This window comes from Poecilia mexicana, unplaced genomic scaffold (genome assembly GCF_051168715.1).
Source record: "Poecilia mexicana isolate PSO_F unplaced genomic scaffold, ASM5116871v1 scaffold_7, whole genome shotgun sequence".
Taxonomy (NCBI): domain Eukaryota; kingdom Metazoa; phylum Chordata; class Actinopteri; order Cyprinodontiformes; family Poeciliidae; genus Poecilia; species Poecilia mexicana.
Genome location: NW_028263376.1, coordinates 6,861,580 through 6,877,836, shown reverse-complemented (window position 1 = coordinate 6,877,836; position 16,257 = coordinate 6,861,580). Strand labels below are relative to the sequence as shown.

The window sequence follows — 16,257 nt, the reverse complement described above, 5'->3', positions numbered from 1 at the left end:
TAAAAAAAATAAACTTGTCAAACAATCTTAAAAGCTGCTCAGCATGTGTGAAAATATCCAGCTGATGACGGTTGGCTTTCAGTAAAGCCTGGTCATATCTGGTCATTCTGGATGGTTTAAAGATCAGCTTGATCAGGAACTAGAAACATTAACTGTATGCAGCGCTACACATGACTAAAACTGCAGATTTACTTTATTAAAATATATATATATAATTAACACTTATCTAAATCTCAAGGGTTCAAACTTGAAGTAATCATACTTTAGATAGTCAAATCAGCATAAATCATTGGTTTAAGAAAAAGTCCCATAACATTCAGGTGCTGTACTGATAAATCTGCTTTGATTTCCTTAATATTGGATGATCTGCGATTGGCTGATGCGTTGATAAGAAACTGATCTTATTGGTCTGAAAATGATCCACTGTCCTCTTTTGCTCTGCTGTGAGAGAGGACTGACTGACAGACCCACCCACCAGGTTATGTCTGCAGTTAACAAAAGTCGCCCTGCTGTTTCCAACATTTTTCTCTATTTAGTGACTTCTTAGACAAAAAAAAAGAAATTGGTTTTGGCCCATCATGTTTTTTAAGGATGGGTGATCGGCCAGAAAACTCTAATTGGTGCACCACTAATGAAGGTCTCTGGAGGAAATATAACCTGAACTTTTTTTTTAAATCGCTTTAAACCCTGATATTGACACAGTGATTTTATGTGTTTCATCACTTGCAAAAAAGAAGACAAAAGCCTAAAGTATGGTGAAAAGCTAATCTAGGGGGCAGTAAAGCACCATCAGTAACCTTGAAAATTGCTTTGGACTATTTAATGTAATAGTTTTATTCTGTTTCTATGATAAAGTTGTGGTGTTGTTTGAAACCCAGCTGAGCCGTTTCTCTCCTCCAGGTCTGTGTCCTGACTGGGATCAGTGGGATCAGACCAAACCAGTGGATAACGCCCGTGAGGCCATGCAGCAAGCTGATGACTGGCTGGGCATCCCTCAGGTAGGAGACGAGTCAGAGAATACAGCTGCACACACACCAGCACCTAACTATCTAAATAACAAGACTTTTTTGGGACTGTCAATTAGGGGTTTTTTTTTGTGCTTGTTGGGATTTCAATTTTGAAGTAAGACATAAATTTCCAACTCATAGTGACTGCTATTGATGTCGTTCTCAGGAGGTTGAAAATAAAAACCACGTGTTTATTTTTATTTCCTCGTAATTTCCTGTGAAGGTGGACCAGGATGTTCTTTTTAAATCCATGTCAATAGTACAAATTATGCTCTACCACTTTTAGATCCTGACCTGTTTAACATTTTGTAGAAAAGTGGATTTGAATACATTTTTGTGTTGGCCTTTGCTGAAATAAATGTTTCCTAATAGATCATCAGATTTTTAAAAATGGAGGTGCAAAATCTTCATAGATCAGTTTTTTAGGACATCGGATGCTCACATTTAGTTAATCCTCATTTTTAGGAATTTTGTTGAAAAGGGTTAGTCCACATTATCCCATTAATAATGCTGACGATCACAGGAGTAAATCATCAGTGCCTAGTAGGTTGTAAGGATCTTAACACCAACATTTATTCTGTGGCTGTATTCAGCATTTGAGTCATTTCTAGACGTTGATGCCATTGTCTGGCTTCGTGCCAAACAGAAGAGTGTTGGCACGTCTGGCACAGTGTAGCGTGATGACAGTTGGCTCTGTGGTCACCGCTGTTTCCGTCTTCTTTTCTGTTTCTTCTAAGAAGTGAGCGTAATGTCTTCCCCCTTGCCATGTCTGTGGGTTGCAAAACCAGAAAGTGAGAGTCTGTATGAGTGGCTGCTGAAGGTTTGCATGCGAATCTGGATCAGGTACTTTCTGAGCTGAGGTGGAGGACTGGCACGATTCTTTCATCACCATGTCAGTACCTAGTTTACTTCTGTGGGTAATGGGTTCCATGGCAACTAATAAAGAACCGTTGCTGGTTGCACATGTGGTATGCCCTCGATTGGGTAAAGGCAAACGAGCATCATAGACCTTAAATATAAAAACATGTGTTCCTTTTTGTCTATTTTTATCAGGTCATAACCCCAGAAGAGATCGTAGACCCCAACGTGGACGAGCATTCAGTCATGACCTACCTGTCCCAGTTCCCCAAAGCCAAGCTGAAGCCTGGGGCTCCTCTCCGGCCCAAACTCAACCCCAAGAAGGCCCGTGCCTACGGCCCAGGTACACACAGCTCTGACTGAGGACTCCATGTTACCTGCTGCGACAAACTGTCCATCCTGCTAGCTATTTGGAAATACTGAACAGAATTGTGCAGAATCATGGTGGTACAATGGTCCAGTCAAAATCCGGATTGAAATTCTGTAGTGGGACCCTTTATACAGCGACGCACAGATCAATGTCTGTAACTTCAATTCATTGAAGAAACATTAGTAAGAGTGAACTAAGAAGTCGTCAAGCATGCAAGGGAGTGTAAATGATTACTAGGAGTTGTTGCTAGGATATCTGGTTCTGCAAGAAGTCGTCTATAAGCTGGACGACTTCCATAATGCTTTAGGGTTCATTTTGCCATAATAACATAGTGTAATATGTGATGTGTAGTTTATCTGAGGCTGTAGTCACCCCATGTCTGAAACATTGAATCTGTCATTTGAAGGCGTATCTAGCTCCATTTCTGCATCTGCTGCATGTTGATGTGTGTGTCTTGTCTCTGAAGGGATTGAGCCGGTGGGAAATGTCGTGATGAAGAAGGCGATGTTTACCGTTGAGACCATCAGTGCAGGGATGGGAGAGGTGCTGGTTTATGTAGAGGACCCTGCAGGACACAGAGAGGAGGTTTGTCAGTCTTTGGGAATGTAGCCTGTTTAAACTAAAGCTTTTTAAAAGCTGAGGATTTTGTAAACTGTTGTTCAATTTTCCTTTAGGCCAAAGTGACGGCGAACAACGACAAGAACCGCACCTACTCTGTTGTCTACACCCCCAAAGTGATGGGCATGCACAAGGTAAACTGACCATATGTCTAATGCACAATGGATATGTGAGGGACTGCTTTAGACACACAAATGTTTATATCAAGGGGCAAAAAGTCATCTTTAGATCATGAGAAGAGGGGAAAAATGCAGAGATTAAATGAGTGACGAGCTGCTACTTTCAGTACCAAACTATTGTCTCCATCAAAGAACCTGCTGCATATTTTTACCCTTGCATCACACCCCGTCTTAAAAATATCCTCAAAGACGAGAAATCTGACCAAAGAAACTGACTGGACCTCTAGTGTGATTAATTATTTCATAAAAATGTGTGTTTGTGTGGGGATGTATGCTGAAGTGCTTTTTGTGTAAACAACCATGAGTAGTTCAGGAACTTTCATGTGGAAAACTCCAGAAGGTTTGTGTTGACTGGATTAAGTACAGGGTTGTAGAAGCTGTTACACTCTCATGCAGTGTTAATTATATGAATGCATAGGGAGAAAGACGTACACCAGATTGGTTATTTTGTTTCACTTCTTCAGTTTGATTCATAGGTTACAGAAAAAAAAAACATTCTGGCACAAAATTACTTCAACAAATTGGCAAAGATTCAGTTTTAAGTATAATGTTTAGTGTCTTTGTTGAATCTAACAATGACGCAGAAAATGGTTTGTCGAGAAAAACGATTTTGACTTCAACAAGACCTAAAGAACAGAACACTGTGGTCTCTCATTAAGAACTGGAATAATTTAAATGGGGAAAATGAGAAGAGTGAATGTTTTTTTTTGTTTGTTTTTTTCCCCCCTCCGTTTTCCAGGTGACGGTTTTGTTTGCGGGGCAACATATTTCAAAGAGTCCCTTCGAGGTGGACATCGGCATGGCTCAGGGCAACTCCAGCAAGGTGACGGCCCAGGGCCCTGGCCTGGAGCCGTCGGGCAACATTGCCAACAAAGCCACCTACTTTGACGTCTACACAGCAGGTAGCGTTTAAGGGGGACGCGGTCTGTTTGCCATCGAATGAAGTAGGAAATAAATCGAGACAGAATTCCACATTTGACTTGCTCTTGCCGAAAGGTGCCGGTGTTGGAGAAGTGGAGGTTGAGATCATGGATCCTGCGGGAAAGAAGAACACGGTGCCCTGCACCATCGAGGACAAGGGCAACAGCAGCTACCGCTGCACCTACAAGCCCACCCAGGAGGGCCAGCACACCATCTTCATCACCTTCGCTGGCGGCCAGATCAGCAAGAGTCCCTTCACAGTCGACGTGGGAGAAGGTGAGAGTCTGAATCTTAAGTCTCCGCAGCAGTTGTTCTTCAAACGCGTTGACTGTAACAGTTTTCCCTGTGAACCTTCAGCGTTAATTATTTCAAGCTGGTTTCTAATTGTGTTCTGTCTCCTCCTCCTGCTGCTGTGCTGGATATCAGATCTTCTGTCGGTCTCTCCTCCCAGTCTTCTCTTTGATAGCGTCCCACTGGCATCTGTCCACTCCTGAGAACGGCCTCTTCCTTCTGCTGTCATTTCCTGTTTCCTGGCGTCTCTCTTGGGTACCCACTGTGTGTCAGAGATTGGATGCATGAAAGCTTGTGGCTTGTGATCATGTACTCAACATTTCTGACTGGACTATTTCAACCTGGAAATTATTAATTAGTTTAAGGAATGCTCTACTTATGACTAATTTTCCGAGTTTAGACTTCGCATCATGAATTCAGAATGAATCAAGCTTCCAGTGTAGTTTCCTTGTTAGGAACCATCAACAGAAAAGTATTTTCTTCCTTTTTTCCATATTTGTAAGACAAGTCTTTAAATCCCCCCAGAGTCATTTATAAGCCATCCTAGTAAATAGCTGCAGTAAGGCTTAATAAATTGTGGCATATGGATGCCAAGCATTTTTTTAGAAACCTTTTTGAGTTGCCATGCGATTGACAATTTAAGCTTTCTTTAGCATATTTTATTAATTGGCCTGGTTGGCACAGCTGGAATTGCTAACGTAACAGTCTCAGATCCCAGTGACCGTGGGACCTTACCTTAGCTACGCTTTCCAAAAGGCTGCCAACGTTCCTAAATCCAACGTGTTCCATGACAGATGGCTGAAAGTTCAAAAAGAAAACATGGAGCAATTTTGTTATCTGTTTAACCTTCCTGTTATCAGATGAAAGTCTCGCACTCATTTTCGCATAGACCGAATGAACTTCAGACTGTCTTGACATGTCATAGAAAACGTCAACTTTTAGACTAACTTCTCACTGTTCTCCCTTTGAATACATTTGAATACATACATACCAAATGGTCACCTTTCATTCTTATACACTAACCTTTAGATACAATGTGTTCACTAATTGAATAGAGATAGAGAAGCCATGCTGGGGGCTGGTCGGGACCGACTGAGCTGAACAGTCAGAATCCGATCAATTGGTTAATTTTTACGATTTGTCTGCGCTATTTGCAGTTTATACTTTCCATGATATCATTTTTAATTTTCCTGGGTTCTGCTGTGCAGATGTTTACCATGAGACTGCAGCATGGTCTTTTGATGACTTTAATAAATTATCTAAATATTGGGTGGCTTTTTTTTAATATTGGTCAAGGAATAATGACCGAAGACTGACATTCAATCAAAAATGTTTATTTTCTTCTTTTCTAAAGGTAGTTAGTCCCAGGAGGAGGACAAATGCTAAAGTCCTCTTTAAATGCCTCTTAGGGCTACAGTGCTACATATTTGTTAAAATGCATGGTGGTAATGAATTAAAATGGCTTTCCATGCTGCCTATGAAATAAAATTAGTAATATTTATCATATTAAATTGAACAGCAGTAACTTTAGTTTCACTTTATCAGCAGTATCCGTTTGTCTTTTTCAACATGTTTTGCAAAATTCTAGTGAATCTGTGCAAAATGTGGCCATTTTATTCTTATGAGCGAAGATCTTTAGTTTTGTGGTAATTTAAAATGTTTGTCATCAATCTGAAACCTGCTTTCTAACGAAACTTCAGTTTGATAATGACGCACACAAATGGCCTAAATTAGCTCTAAACATTTTTGCTGTATTGTTTCGAGATCAAGTAAAACATTTGACGGGTTTAATTTTATATCTTATTAGTTGCCTTCCTAGAAAATGGCTTGTGTGTTTTCTGCTCTTAATTTGCTTCCTGCTGACCAGGCAGCTGTGGCTGCGGCTCCATCTTTATTTAGGAGATAAGAGCAATACGCTACTTCAGTTTGAAGAAACTTCCTTTACTGCGTCAGCAGCAAACTCGCTCTGTGTGATGAGATAAATGTTGAGGCACCAGAAGTTTAGAGGAAGGAGAGGGAAAGCTTTCCTGAATCTTTAGTGTGAAGGCTGGACCTTTAACATGAAGGCTTCATTCCTCCTGCACCTCATCCAACTTCCACCTCTCATGTTGCCTGTGCTTTTACAGTTGAATTGAAAAAGCTCTGTGGTGTTTTCTTGGGCTGCTTCTCTCTAACTTTCTCCTGCGTGTTCACAGCATGCAACCCCAGCCTGTGCAGAGCAAAAGGTCGCGGCCTGCAGCCAAAGGGCCTGAGGGTGAAGGAGACGGCAGACTTCAAGGTTTACACCAAAGGAGCCGGCACCGGGGAACTGAAAGTCACCATCAAGGGCCCCAGTAAGTTCACGGTTCATTATCCATAGAACTCCAGTGAAAGCACTCGTGAGTATTTAAAACACATACTTTCACTTCAGTGCTGTGGCATTGGGTCTGTTTCACTGGTATCAGTTCTTGTTTCATATGGCAAACAATAATGTGTTCCAATGGCCAGTTCTAACTGAAACTGGAGTCTGACTCCAAGTTTTGCATAATTTGACATCTGTGGAGCTGATTTTGTCATGTCTCTTTATCCAACTGACTGTTTAGATGGATCTCAAATTTAAAGAAACAATTCTTCTAGATCTTCATTCCAATTCAGTCCTGCTCTATTCAGGTGTTGCCTGGTGCCCAATTCAGCTGTCACTAAGATGTAATGTCTACATTAAGTCCAAACCAAGTGTTTTTTCACCCTGACTGTTCCTGGTTTTGTTAAACACGGCACCTTCTTGGGGTCAGATGTGTCCAGTGGAGGGGAGGTGGACTGAAGAGGCTGCTGATTTGTAGCTACCAGATCGAGGCACAGCATGTTCTGTAGCCAAACCTGTCCAGGGTGTACCTCAACCATCACAGGACTGACCAATGACCCAAACAACCAGGAACACCTACTCTCCAAACAGAGAGCAATTTAGGGTGTTTTCATATTTGATAGTCTGACAGACTCTGTTTGATTGAGGACCAAACTTGCAACATTAGCTTAGCGACATTGTTCCATTTTCAGCTGCTGCACTTCTTTCAAACAAACCAAACGCTTTGAAGGACATGTTCACCTCCTTGCCTGTGGTGGCGCTGGACCAAGAACCACTGAAACGACACAAAAAAAACACTGAAGAAGAAACTGAGCACAACATCCCGCATCGCAAAATGTAAACAAAAACGGAATGTTGTCAGATTTTAGAGGATTTCTCTTTTGTCTTCGGTGACCACGAGCCGTTTTTCCCACTAGCTTTGCGCATTAGTTTTGGTTGTACTTACCCAGAATGCCTTGTGCTGTAGTCCGCGTACGAATGCATTCAAACCGCACTGCCAGAGTTTACTTCAACTAAACCAAGACCTTGAGGTGGACCATAGTTTATTTTTTTATTTTTTGGCATTCACGCCTCCGCAAACATACCAGACTTTCACCTAACATGGGTGTTTCGGGCTGTGAAAGCTGAAGACGAACACACACAGGAGTCCCTTAGCTTTGCCGTCCACTTGCAACCCCAATATATTTACTAAAATCTTTGCAAAACTGACTTTAGGCTATAAAACATTGTTGCGTGGACAGAAGGTCTACACAGCAGGTTCACTACAGACAAACATTTTCTAATTCCTCTTTGGGTTCAGTTAAAACTAAGATATTACATGACTTGAATTGAGCTAGCAGTACTTTGAAGGGTTTTACGTCTGGCTAGAAAACCTCATAGGTTTTTCTAAACATTGTATGAGTATTATTGTAAATCAAGTCCTGTATTTACAGAGGGAATTGAGGAGCCATGCAAAAGGAAAGACCTCGGAGATGGCGTGTACGGATTTGAGTATTACCCCACCACTCCTGGGACTTACAGCATCACCATCACCTGGGGAGGACAGCACATTCCCCGCAGGTACTGGACCACTACTTTAACTGGAGATGGCAGCTGAGCTTCACAATGACTGACCCGTGCTTCTCCTCTTTAGTCCCATTGAGGTTAAGATTGGTTCTGAGGCCGGTCAGCAGCTAGTGAGAGCCTGGGGCCCCGGGCTGGAAGGAGGGGTTGTTGGTAAATCTGCAGACTTTGTGGTGGAGGCTGTTGGTCAGAACGCTGGTACCCTGGGTGAGTAAGGCGGAGACGAAAGGGCAGGAAAAATCCATCCCATGTCTGTCGGGCTTAAGTTTCTCCTGCCTGCGCTGCGCCTCCAAGAGCACTAACCCATGTCCTCTTGCTCAGGTTTCTCTGTGGAAGGTCCATCCCAGGCCAAGATTGAATGTGACGATAAGGGCGATGGCTCGTGTGACGTGCGCTACTGGCCCACGGAGCCAGGCGAGTACGCCATCCATGTGCTGTGCAACAACGACGACATCCAGCACTCGCCCTTCATGGCTGAGATCGTCAACGCTCCAGGGAAAGACTTCTACCCTGACAAAGTAAGAACACACCCAGGGACACGGGCCGCAACAAAGAACTGTGTCCGTGACTGTTTTTAATGCTTGATGGCCGTTCCAGGTTAAGGCGTACGGTCCTGGCCTCCAGAGCAGTGGTCTGGCTGTTGGAAAGCCCACAGAGTTCACAGTGGACACCAAACAAGGAGGAAAAGCTCCTCTCAAGATTGTTGCTCAGGTAGTTTTTTTTTGTTGTGGTTCAAAATGTTCCCTTACTGCAAAGATGTCTATTTTGTGCTTTATAGCTATATGAATATATTCCACTTAAAGATTTTATGCTCTTGTAAAAGACCAAGATTAAGTTTTTATTAAGCATATTTATCTGTTACGGTTGTATTAAAATCTTTCCATCACAGCATGTCCTAACTGTATTTTACACACTCATTGGAGAACTATTGTTTACTGCATAGGATGGCGAGGGCAACCCTGTGGATGTCCAGGTCAAAGATGACGGTAACGGCACATACACCTGTACTTACACTCCACGGAAACCAGTGAAGCACACCGTCATGGTGTCCTGGGGGGGCGTCAACATCCCCGAGAGTCCATTCAGGGTGAGGATCTAAAATCTGGATTTTGGTTTGGTTTTATGCGTCTGCACTCCCAGAGGTCTCCTAAGCTCTCGTCTCTGTGTGTCTCTGACTCCAGATGAATATTGGTGCTGGCTGTCACCCCAACAAGGTGAAGGTCTCCGGTCCTGGCGTAGCAAAGACCGGCCTGAAGGCCTTTGAGCCGACATACTTTACTGTTGACTGCGCCGAGGCTGGTCAAGGTAAGATGACTTGAAGAAAACAGTCCAGTTTTCTGCATCTACAACTGAGATCCTGTAAAACATATTGGTGTTTTTAACATGCAGTTAGAAGGGGTGGATACTTACCATATTGTATTGTACTTATAAACTATTGTGATAAATCTAAAATAAGAATTTTGATTTATTGTGGGGATATATTCTAATTAATGATGGTTGAAATCCCCCCAAACTGTCTGTATTGTCATGATTGGTAGTTTTACTATTTTCTCCATTATTTGTTCAATGAGAGAATCAATAAATATACATACATTTTAGAAATATGATTACATGCAGATGCAGTTTAGTGGGACTGGTGTCCTAAAGAAGTATATTACAAATGTCTTTTTTTTTTTTGCAAGAGAGAGCAGTATTTGGGTTTATGGGGCTGTGATTGCAGTTCCATCTCAGTATAGCCATACGGTTAGCTAAAACGGGAGTTATAAATGTTTCTTATCACAATGTTAACACGAAATGGCATGATAAAGCTTTAAGTCCATATCATAAATGGAAACGTGTATTCATATCATCTCTTGGCCTCAGGTGACATCAGCATAGGAATTAAGTGTGCTCCCGGTGTGGTGGGACCAGCAGAGGCAGACATAGACTTTGACATCATCAGGAACGACAACGACACATTCACTGTTAAATACACTCCTCCTGGAGCCGGCAGCTACACCATCATGGTGCTGTTTGCTGAACATGTGAGTTTGAATCATGATTAGCCAGAATGTATTAAAAGGTTGGTACATATGTGCTATAATGATTCTGTTTCCCGTTTAGGCAATCCCCATGTCACCGATCAGAGTGAAGGTGGATCCGTCTCATGATGCCAGCAAAGTTAAGGCGGAGGGACCAGGACTCAGCCGCAGCGGTACGAACGCTGTACAAAACACTGACCAGTCATTACAGATTGTTATGATACAAAATACAGATCCAGTTGGACTTGGTAGCACATCTTCAAAAGAATTGGAAATTAAACAAATTAATGAGATCAGAGGAAATGGACAAATCATTTCTCTAACATATTTTAAAGTTATTTTACATCAAACCACTTATAAGTTAGCCAAAAAGAAGTAGACATGCCTTTCTCAAATTTAAATAATTTAGTTATTTAAGGTTTGATTTGAAATGGTCAGATTGACTGGGTCTAAGATGAAAAAGTTCAGTTTTTGAGTCTGGATCTGGGAATATTCAGTAGAAACTGGTTAGGGGATCCGAGGTGTGATGATATATATTTCAGGCAAATATTGTTCAAAATCTTAAAAACGGCCTAGAAAAATTAAAGCTAGATCTTTCAAGTTACATAATTTATCTAGGTAAATTTGGCTTTTATTGTTTTTTTTTTGTTTGTTTTTTTTTAAGTGCATTTATAATTTGTTCAGACATCAAATTTGCTTCATTTTCTTTCACTAAGAATAAAAATAGGATTCCTTGCTGCTGGTGGTTCCTCTTTCATTTCACAGATTCAAATTGTTTTCTGTATTTTCAGTTAAAATAAATCTAATAAAACTTTTTTTTTTATCATGTTAAAAGCAGTTGGTTAATTTAGATTAATTTCTCACATGGAACCTCCTTAAGGCATCAATGTTTTTTTTTTTGTTTGTTTGTTTTTTTTCCCCTCCAGGAGTTGAACTGAACAAACCCACTCACTTCACTGTGAACACCAAGGGAGCTGGAAAGGCCAACCTGGACTGCAGCTTCAGTGGGCCGACCAAAGCAGAGGCTGTTAAGGACTTTGAAGTCATAAACAACCATGACAACACACACACTGTCAAATACACTCCTGTGCAGCAGGTGAGATAGTGGACGCTCTCTTGCCGTTTCAATTTCAGACACGATTTCTGCGCTGCACATAGAAACTGGGAATCTGAGTTAAAGAGGCTGCGTGTTTAGGAGAAGATAAAGTAAATTGCATCATCTTTGCTCTTGTCTCTCCATCAGGGTCCTCTGGGAGTTGCTGTGACTTACGGTGGAGATCATATTCCCAAGAGTCCCTTCAATGTCGCTGTAGCTCCGACTCTGGACCTGAGCAAGGTCAACGTCACTGGACTAGGAGACAGTAAGTTCAATCCTTCAGTCATGTTTGTGTTGCATGATCCAGCGTTTCGTTTTTCAAAGCAGGGGCCACACTCCCTTCCCCGCATTTTACTTGAACCAACAGTGCTTTTTGTGTCACTACAGAAATGACCGTCGGCAAAGACCAGGAGGTGACTGTCAAATCGAAGGGTGCTGGCGGTCAGGGCAAAGTTGCAGCCAAGGTTACCGGACCTTCAGGAAAACCGGTCACTTGCAAGGTCAGTTTAACTTCAGACTTTTTCTTTTCTTTCTAGTCCAAAATCTCTGAATACTACACTGTCAATCTCTTAAACACTACAGCACTGAAATACTTTTTTTCTTTCCCTTTGTTCCAGGTTGAGCCGGGGCTGAGCCCAGAGACCAGTCAGGTGAAGTTCATCCCTCGTGAGGCAGGGCCATACCAGGTGGAACTGACCTACGACGGAGTGCCCATCCCTGGATCACCCTACACTCCTACAGCTTACCCTCCTACTGACCCGTCCAAGGTCAGCAGCAGCTGTCTGCCTCCTTCATAATAGACCTTCATGGATCTTACCAGCATGATTTCATTTCCTTATAAAGCATCAGTCATTTAACTCTGCCTCCTTCCACCCCGTCTCTGTCTAGGTGCGCTGCTCTGGCCCAGGCTTGGAGCGGGCCAAGGTCGGTGAGACCGGGGAGTTTGTAGTGGACTGCACCAATGCTGGTCCTGCTGAGCTCACCATCGAGATCATCTCAGACAGCGGCACCGAGGCCGAGGTTCACATCCAGGACAACGGAGATGGAACCTACACCATCACTTACATCCCGCTCTACCCGGGCTCCTACACGCTCACCATACGCTACGGGGGCCAGGACGTGCCAAACTTCCCCGCCCGCCTTAACGTGGAGCCGGCCATCGACGCCAGTGGAGTCCGTGTGTTTGGACCAGGAGTGGAAGGCAAAGGTAACCCAGCCATCCACTTGAACAATCAACTTCCAAGAGACGGATATATATAGTAGGGATGCACTGATATGAAGTTGTGGCAATGTTAATATTGGTGTTATGACCAAAAACAAATATTTATAGATATTATTTATATTGTATATATTTCAAAAATGGCCACACCACCGACTCTGCTTCAGTTAAACGGCACAAAATCGAGCATTGCGTCACCATCACTGTCACATGACCAAACACACACCATGCCCAGTTTTACTTGATCTGAAACCTGATGATCCTTCTCATCTGAATCAGACTGTAAATGAGCTACGCCTGCACATGCTGTGACGGCTGTATGTTGTGTGTTTATAGGAGTATTCCGTGACGCGACCACAGACTTCACCGTGGATGCTCGTGCTCTCACACAGAGCGGAGGCGACCACATCAAAACTCGGATCAGCAGTCCATCCGGCAGCTGCCCGGATGCCGTGATCACAGACCACGGCGATGGCATGTACGCCGTGGAGTACACTCCCTACGAGGAGGGTGGGTTTAAACATCACGACGTGAACATTAGCGGGGGGATACCTACTGGCTGGTTAGGATTGTAACGCTGTGTATGTGTTCAGGGCCTCACAGTGTGGAGGTTTGCTACGATGGCTCTCCAGTGCCCAACAGTCCATTCCGTGTGGCGGTCACCGAGGGCTGCGATCCAGCTCGTGTCCGTGTGCACGGTCCTGGCCTGAAGAGCGGCATCACCAACAAGCCGAACAAGTTCATGGTGGAAACCCGGTATGCAGAAAGTTCAGGTTGGCTCATCCAGTGGAGTGGCTCCTTCTCTTCGTTTTTATAACTCCATGTTCCTTCTGCAGAGGAGCGGGAACTGGAGGTCTTGGTCTGGCAATGGAAGGTCCATCAGAGGCCAAAATGTCCTGCACTGATAACAAAGATGGCAGCTGCAGTGTGGAGTACATTCCCTATGAGGCTGGAACATACAACCTCAACATCACCTATGGAGGACAGCCAGTCAAAGGTGACTCACCGGCGTAGCAACTACAACACCTTCTGGAGGAGTTTGTCTCCAACACCTTGAGACTGAATATATGAGAATGAAAAACAAATACTAATCTGCTCAACTTTAGCATTTACTAATGTTTTACTACATTTACAAAAGTTAACTTTAACTTTTTCTGGTATTTTTTTCTTTGTCTGAGCAGGAAGCCCCTTCTCCGTTCCAGTCAGCGACACTGTGGACAGCACTAAGGTGAAGTGTCAGGGATCTGGCCTCGGCAGCAACGTCAGAGCCAACATCCCTCAGGCGTTCACAGTGGACGCCTCCAAAGCTGGGGTGGCCCCTCTGCAGGTCCGCGTTCAAGGACCCAAAGGTGACGAGTGTTCTCGGCTGTTGCGTCGGACCTCAAAGGGATTAGTTGTAGCAAAAGACTTTATTTGGGGAAATATTCCATTTACATTTACATGAACAAAATGTAGAAACGATGATGTCATCGCTGTTGAGTGCAGGGGTCGTGGAGCCTGTCGAGGTGGTGGATAATGGAGACCAGACTCACACAGTCAACTATGTTCCCACCAGAGAGGGACCCTACTCTATCAATGTCTTGTATGCTGATGAGGAAATCCCACGCAGGTAAAAATCAATGCATCATTTGCCTCCAGCAGTAGCTATTACTGGTAGGCATTTATTATGTTATCATTTATTGTGATAAATTTCTTGTCATGAGAATTTAGATTTGGTGATTAAAAATCACACTTTGACTGGTGTCCCGAAGAAGCATATTATAAATAAGTATCTTAACAGTATTTGTGGAGCTATGAATTGTATATAAAGCAGTCGCAGCCTACATAGTCACTGTTAAAAAAAATAGCTTAATAGTTCTTATCGTCATTTTTTTATCGGTATCACAATAAAATATTGTGATAAAACTTTCAGTCTATATCGACCACCTTGAGTAACTATACTGTAGAGTGCTTTGTATTTATGTTTACTGCATATGGAAACATCATAATTTAAGCTTGAAATAATCAAACTTGACTGTTGAAACACAAGTCATATAATTCCATCATATCATTTAAACCCAACAATAGGTTCTATTGTCAGGTTGTTAATTTTTAAAGAGTCAGTCTGATGTTCTCTAACAAACCTCTGAGGCCTTCACAGAGAATAAATTACAGGCCAGTTGACTCTTTTTTGCTAATTATGGGATTTATGAAGAAATGGACATTTTTATCTAATTTGCAATGAAAAATAAATGGTACTTTTTCATTTTAGGGTCCCTGGAAAAATATCCTGTTGTTCATGTTAAAATAAAACATCTCTGAAAAATCCTTCTCAATTTCTCCCCAACCTTTCGGCGGTAATGTTTGGTTTCTGTTCAAACTGCACTTCCTGTCTGCCTCTTACAGCCCTTACAAGGTGAAGGTCCTCCCGACCCACGATGCCAGCAAGGTGCGAGCCAGCGGACCCGGCCTCAACACCACGGGCGTGCCCGCCTCTCTGCCTGTCGAGTTCACCATTGATGCCAAAGATGCAGGCGAGGGACTGCTGGCAGTGCAGATCACAGTGAGTGCTCACCATTTCCTGGTTGTACTCGAGCAAATTTGTTTGGGTATGATTTGAAAATTGATCAGATTTTTGAGTCTCCAATCTTTGCATGTTTTATGCAGTCAGATAGAAAGCATGAAAACTGATCATTTGGGGCAATTTTTGAGAGCTTAAGTCCTTGTGTTTCTGCAGGACCCAGAGGGGAAGCCTAAAAAGGCAAAGATCCGTGACAACCACGATGGGACCTACCTGGTGTCGTATGTACCAGACATGACGGGCAGATACACCATCCTAATCAAATACGGAGGGGATGAGATTCCTTATTCGCCATATCGCATCAGAGCTCTCCCCACCGGAGATGCTAGCAAGTGCACCGTCACAGGTTAGCTTCTTTACACTCGCACTCTGATTTATAGAAACTTTGTATTCTACAGTTGGAATCATGGTTCTTTTGTTTTAGTTTGGTCCATATATACTGAAGGCCAAATGACCGTTTTTCCTTTTTTGTGCGTGTGTCCAACACATTTTAGAGATTTTACTTAATTTGGCGAAAAATTAGAGATCAGAATCTCAGTCATTTCTTGCTGCATTTAACAGCAAATGGGGTCTTTTAATACAGAGAGCCCAGTGATTTCAAAGTTTTTAAACTCAGTAATTTTTTTTCATTGCTTTTTAATTGACTGAAAATATCTTTGACTCTGAAATGAATGTATTTTTATACTTTAGAAAAATGGTGTCAAACGTAAATCATTTGTACGGTAGAGAAGATCCTGCTACATGAAACACAAGCAAATCAAGAAAACTTCAAATTGTATTAAAAAATTAAAGAAAATTTTCCACAAAAAAAAAACCCAAATGTAAATATAATGCAGTCATCTGACTGTCCCTTAAATATTCACAAGTCATTATTTGCACTGACAGCAGTGTGACTGCAGAGTTGGCCACTATGTTTGGATTTTCTGTTAATCTGACAGATGAACGAACTTAATGTGTTAATTTGCTTGTGTTTGTGTGATTGCTTTTGTTTTCTCCAGCTGCATTGCACTGAGCTCTCCCTTTCAACATGTCCATCAGTTTTCATTTGCTGCTCAGGTCTCATTTTTCTGTGCGTTGGTATGTCATGTTGCTCACGCTGTGCTCCTCAGTTGCACCTCACCTATACTCCCTCCCCTCCAGACACACACATGCACTTCACCACCACCGTTCTTCAGCCAACTGTCTGGAGCACAGTTAATGCCACCCAGCACCC

At 42.7% G+C, this 16,257-nt stretch overlaps 1 protein-coding gene across 4 annotated transcripts in view; it reads left to right on the top strand.

Moving 5' to 3' along the window:
• Positions 1–16,257, top strand: part of flna (filamin A, alpha (actin binding protein 280)) — a 54,418-nt gene that overhangs the window by 26,010 nt on the left and 12,151 nt on the right. For all 4 annotated transcript variants that reach the window (XM_014998220.2, XM_014998218.2, XM_014998221.2 and 1 more), the window contains exons 4-30: positions 901–998; positions 2,061–2,208; positions 2,702–2,820; positions 2,910–2,987; positions 3,772–3,934; positions 4,029–4,229; positions 6,440–6,577; positions 8,019–8,145; positions 8,219–8,355; positions 8,470–8,666; positions 8,746–8,859; positions 9,092–9,235; positions 9,330–9,453; positions 10,012–10,172; positions 10,252–10,342; positions 11,096–11,265; positions 11,413–11,530; positions 11,653–11,765; positions 11,883–12,032; positions 12,154–12,472; positions 12,821–12,994; positions 13,078–13,240; positions 13,321–13,481; positions 13,666–13,833; positions 13,970–14,093; positions 14,870–15,026; positions 15,201–15,390. In XM_014998220.2, coding sequence (XP_014853706.2) covers positions 901–998; positions 2,061–2,208; positions 2,702–2,820; positions 2,910–2,987; positions 3,772–3,934; positions 4,029–4,229; positions 6,440–6,577; positions 8,019–8,145; positions 8,219–8,355; positions 8,470–8,666; positions 8,746–8,859; positions 9,092–9,235; positions 9,330–9,453; positions 10,012–10,172; positions 10,252–10,342; positions 11,096–11,265; positions 11,413–11,530; positions 11,653–11,765; positions 11,883–12,032; positions 12,154–12,472; positions 12,821–12,994; positions 13,078–13,240; positions 13,321–13,481; positions 13,666–13,833; positions 13,970–14,093; positions 14,870–15,026; positions 15,201–15,390 — 4,047 coding nt within the window. The remainder of the gene's footprint in view (positions 1–900; positions 999–2,060; positions 2,209–2,701; positions 2,821–2,909; positions 2,988–3,771; positions 3,935–4,028; positions 4,230–6,439; positions 6,578–8,018; positions 8,146–8,218; positions 8,356–8,469; positions 8,667–8,745; positions 8,860–9,091; positions 9,236–9,329; positions 9,454–10,011; positions 10,173–10,251; positions 10,343–11,095; positions 11,266–11,412; positions 11,531–11,652; positions 11,766–11,882; positions 12,033–12,153; positions 12,473–12,820; positions 12,995–13,077; positions 13,241–13,320; positions 13,482–13,665; positions 13,834–13,969; positions 14,094–14,869; positions 15,027–15,200; positions 15,391–16,257) is intronic.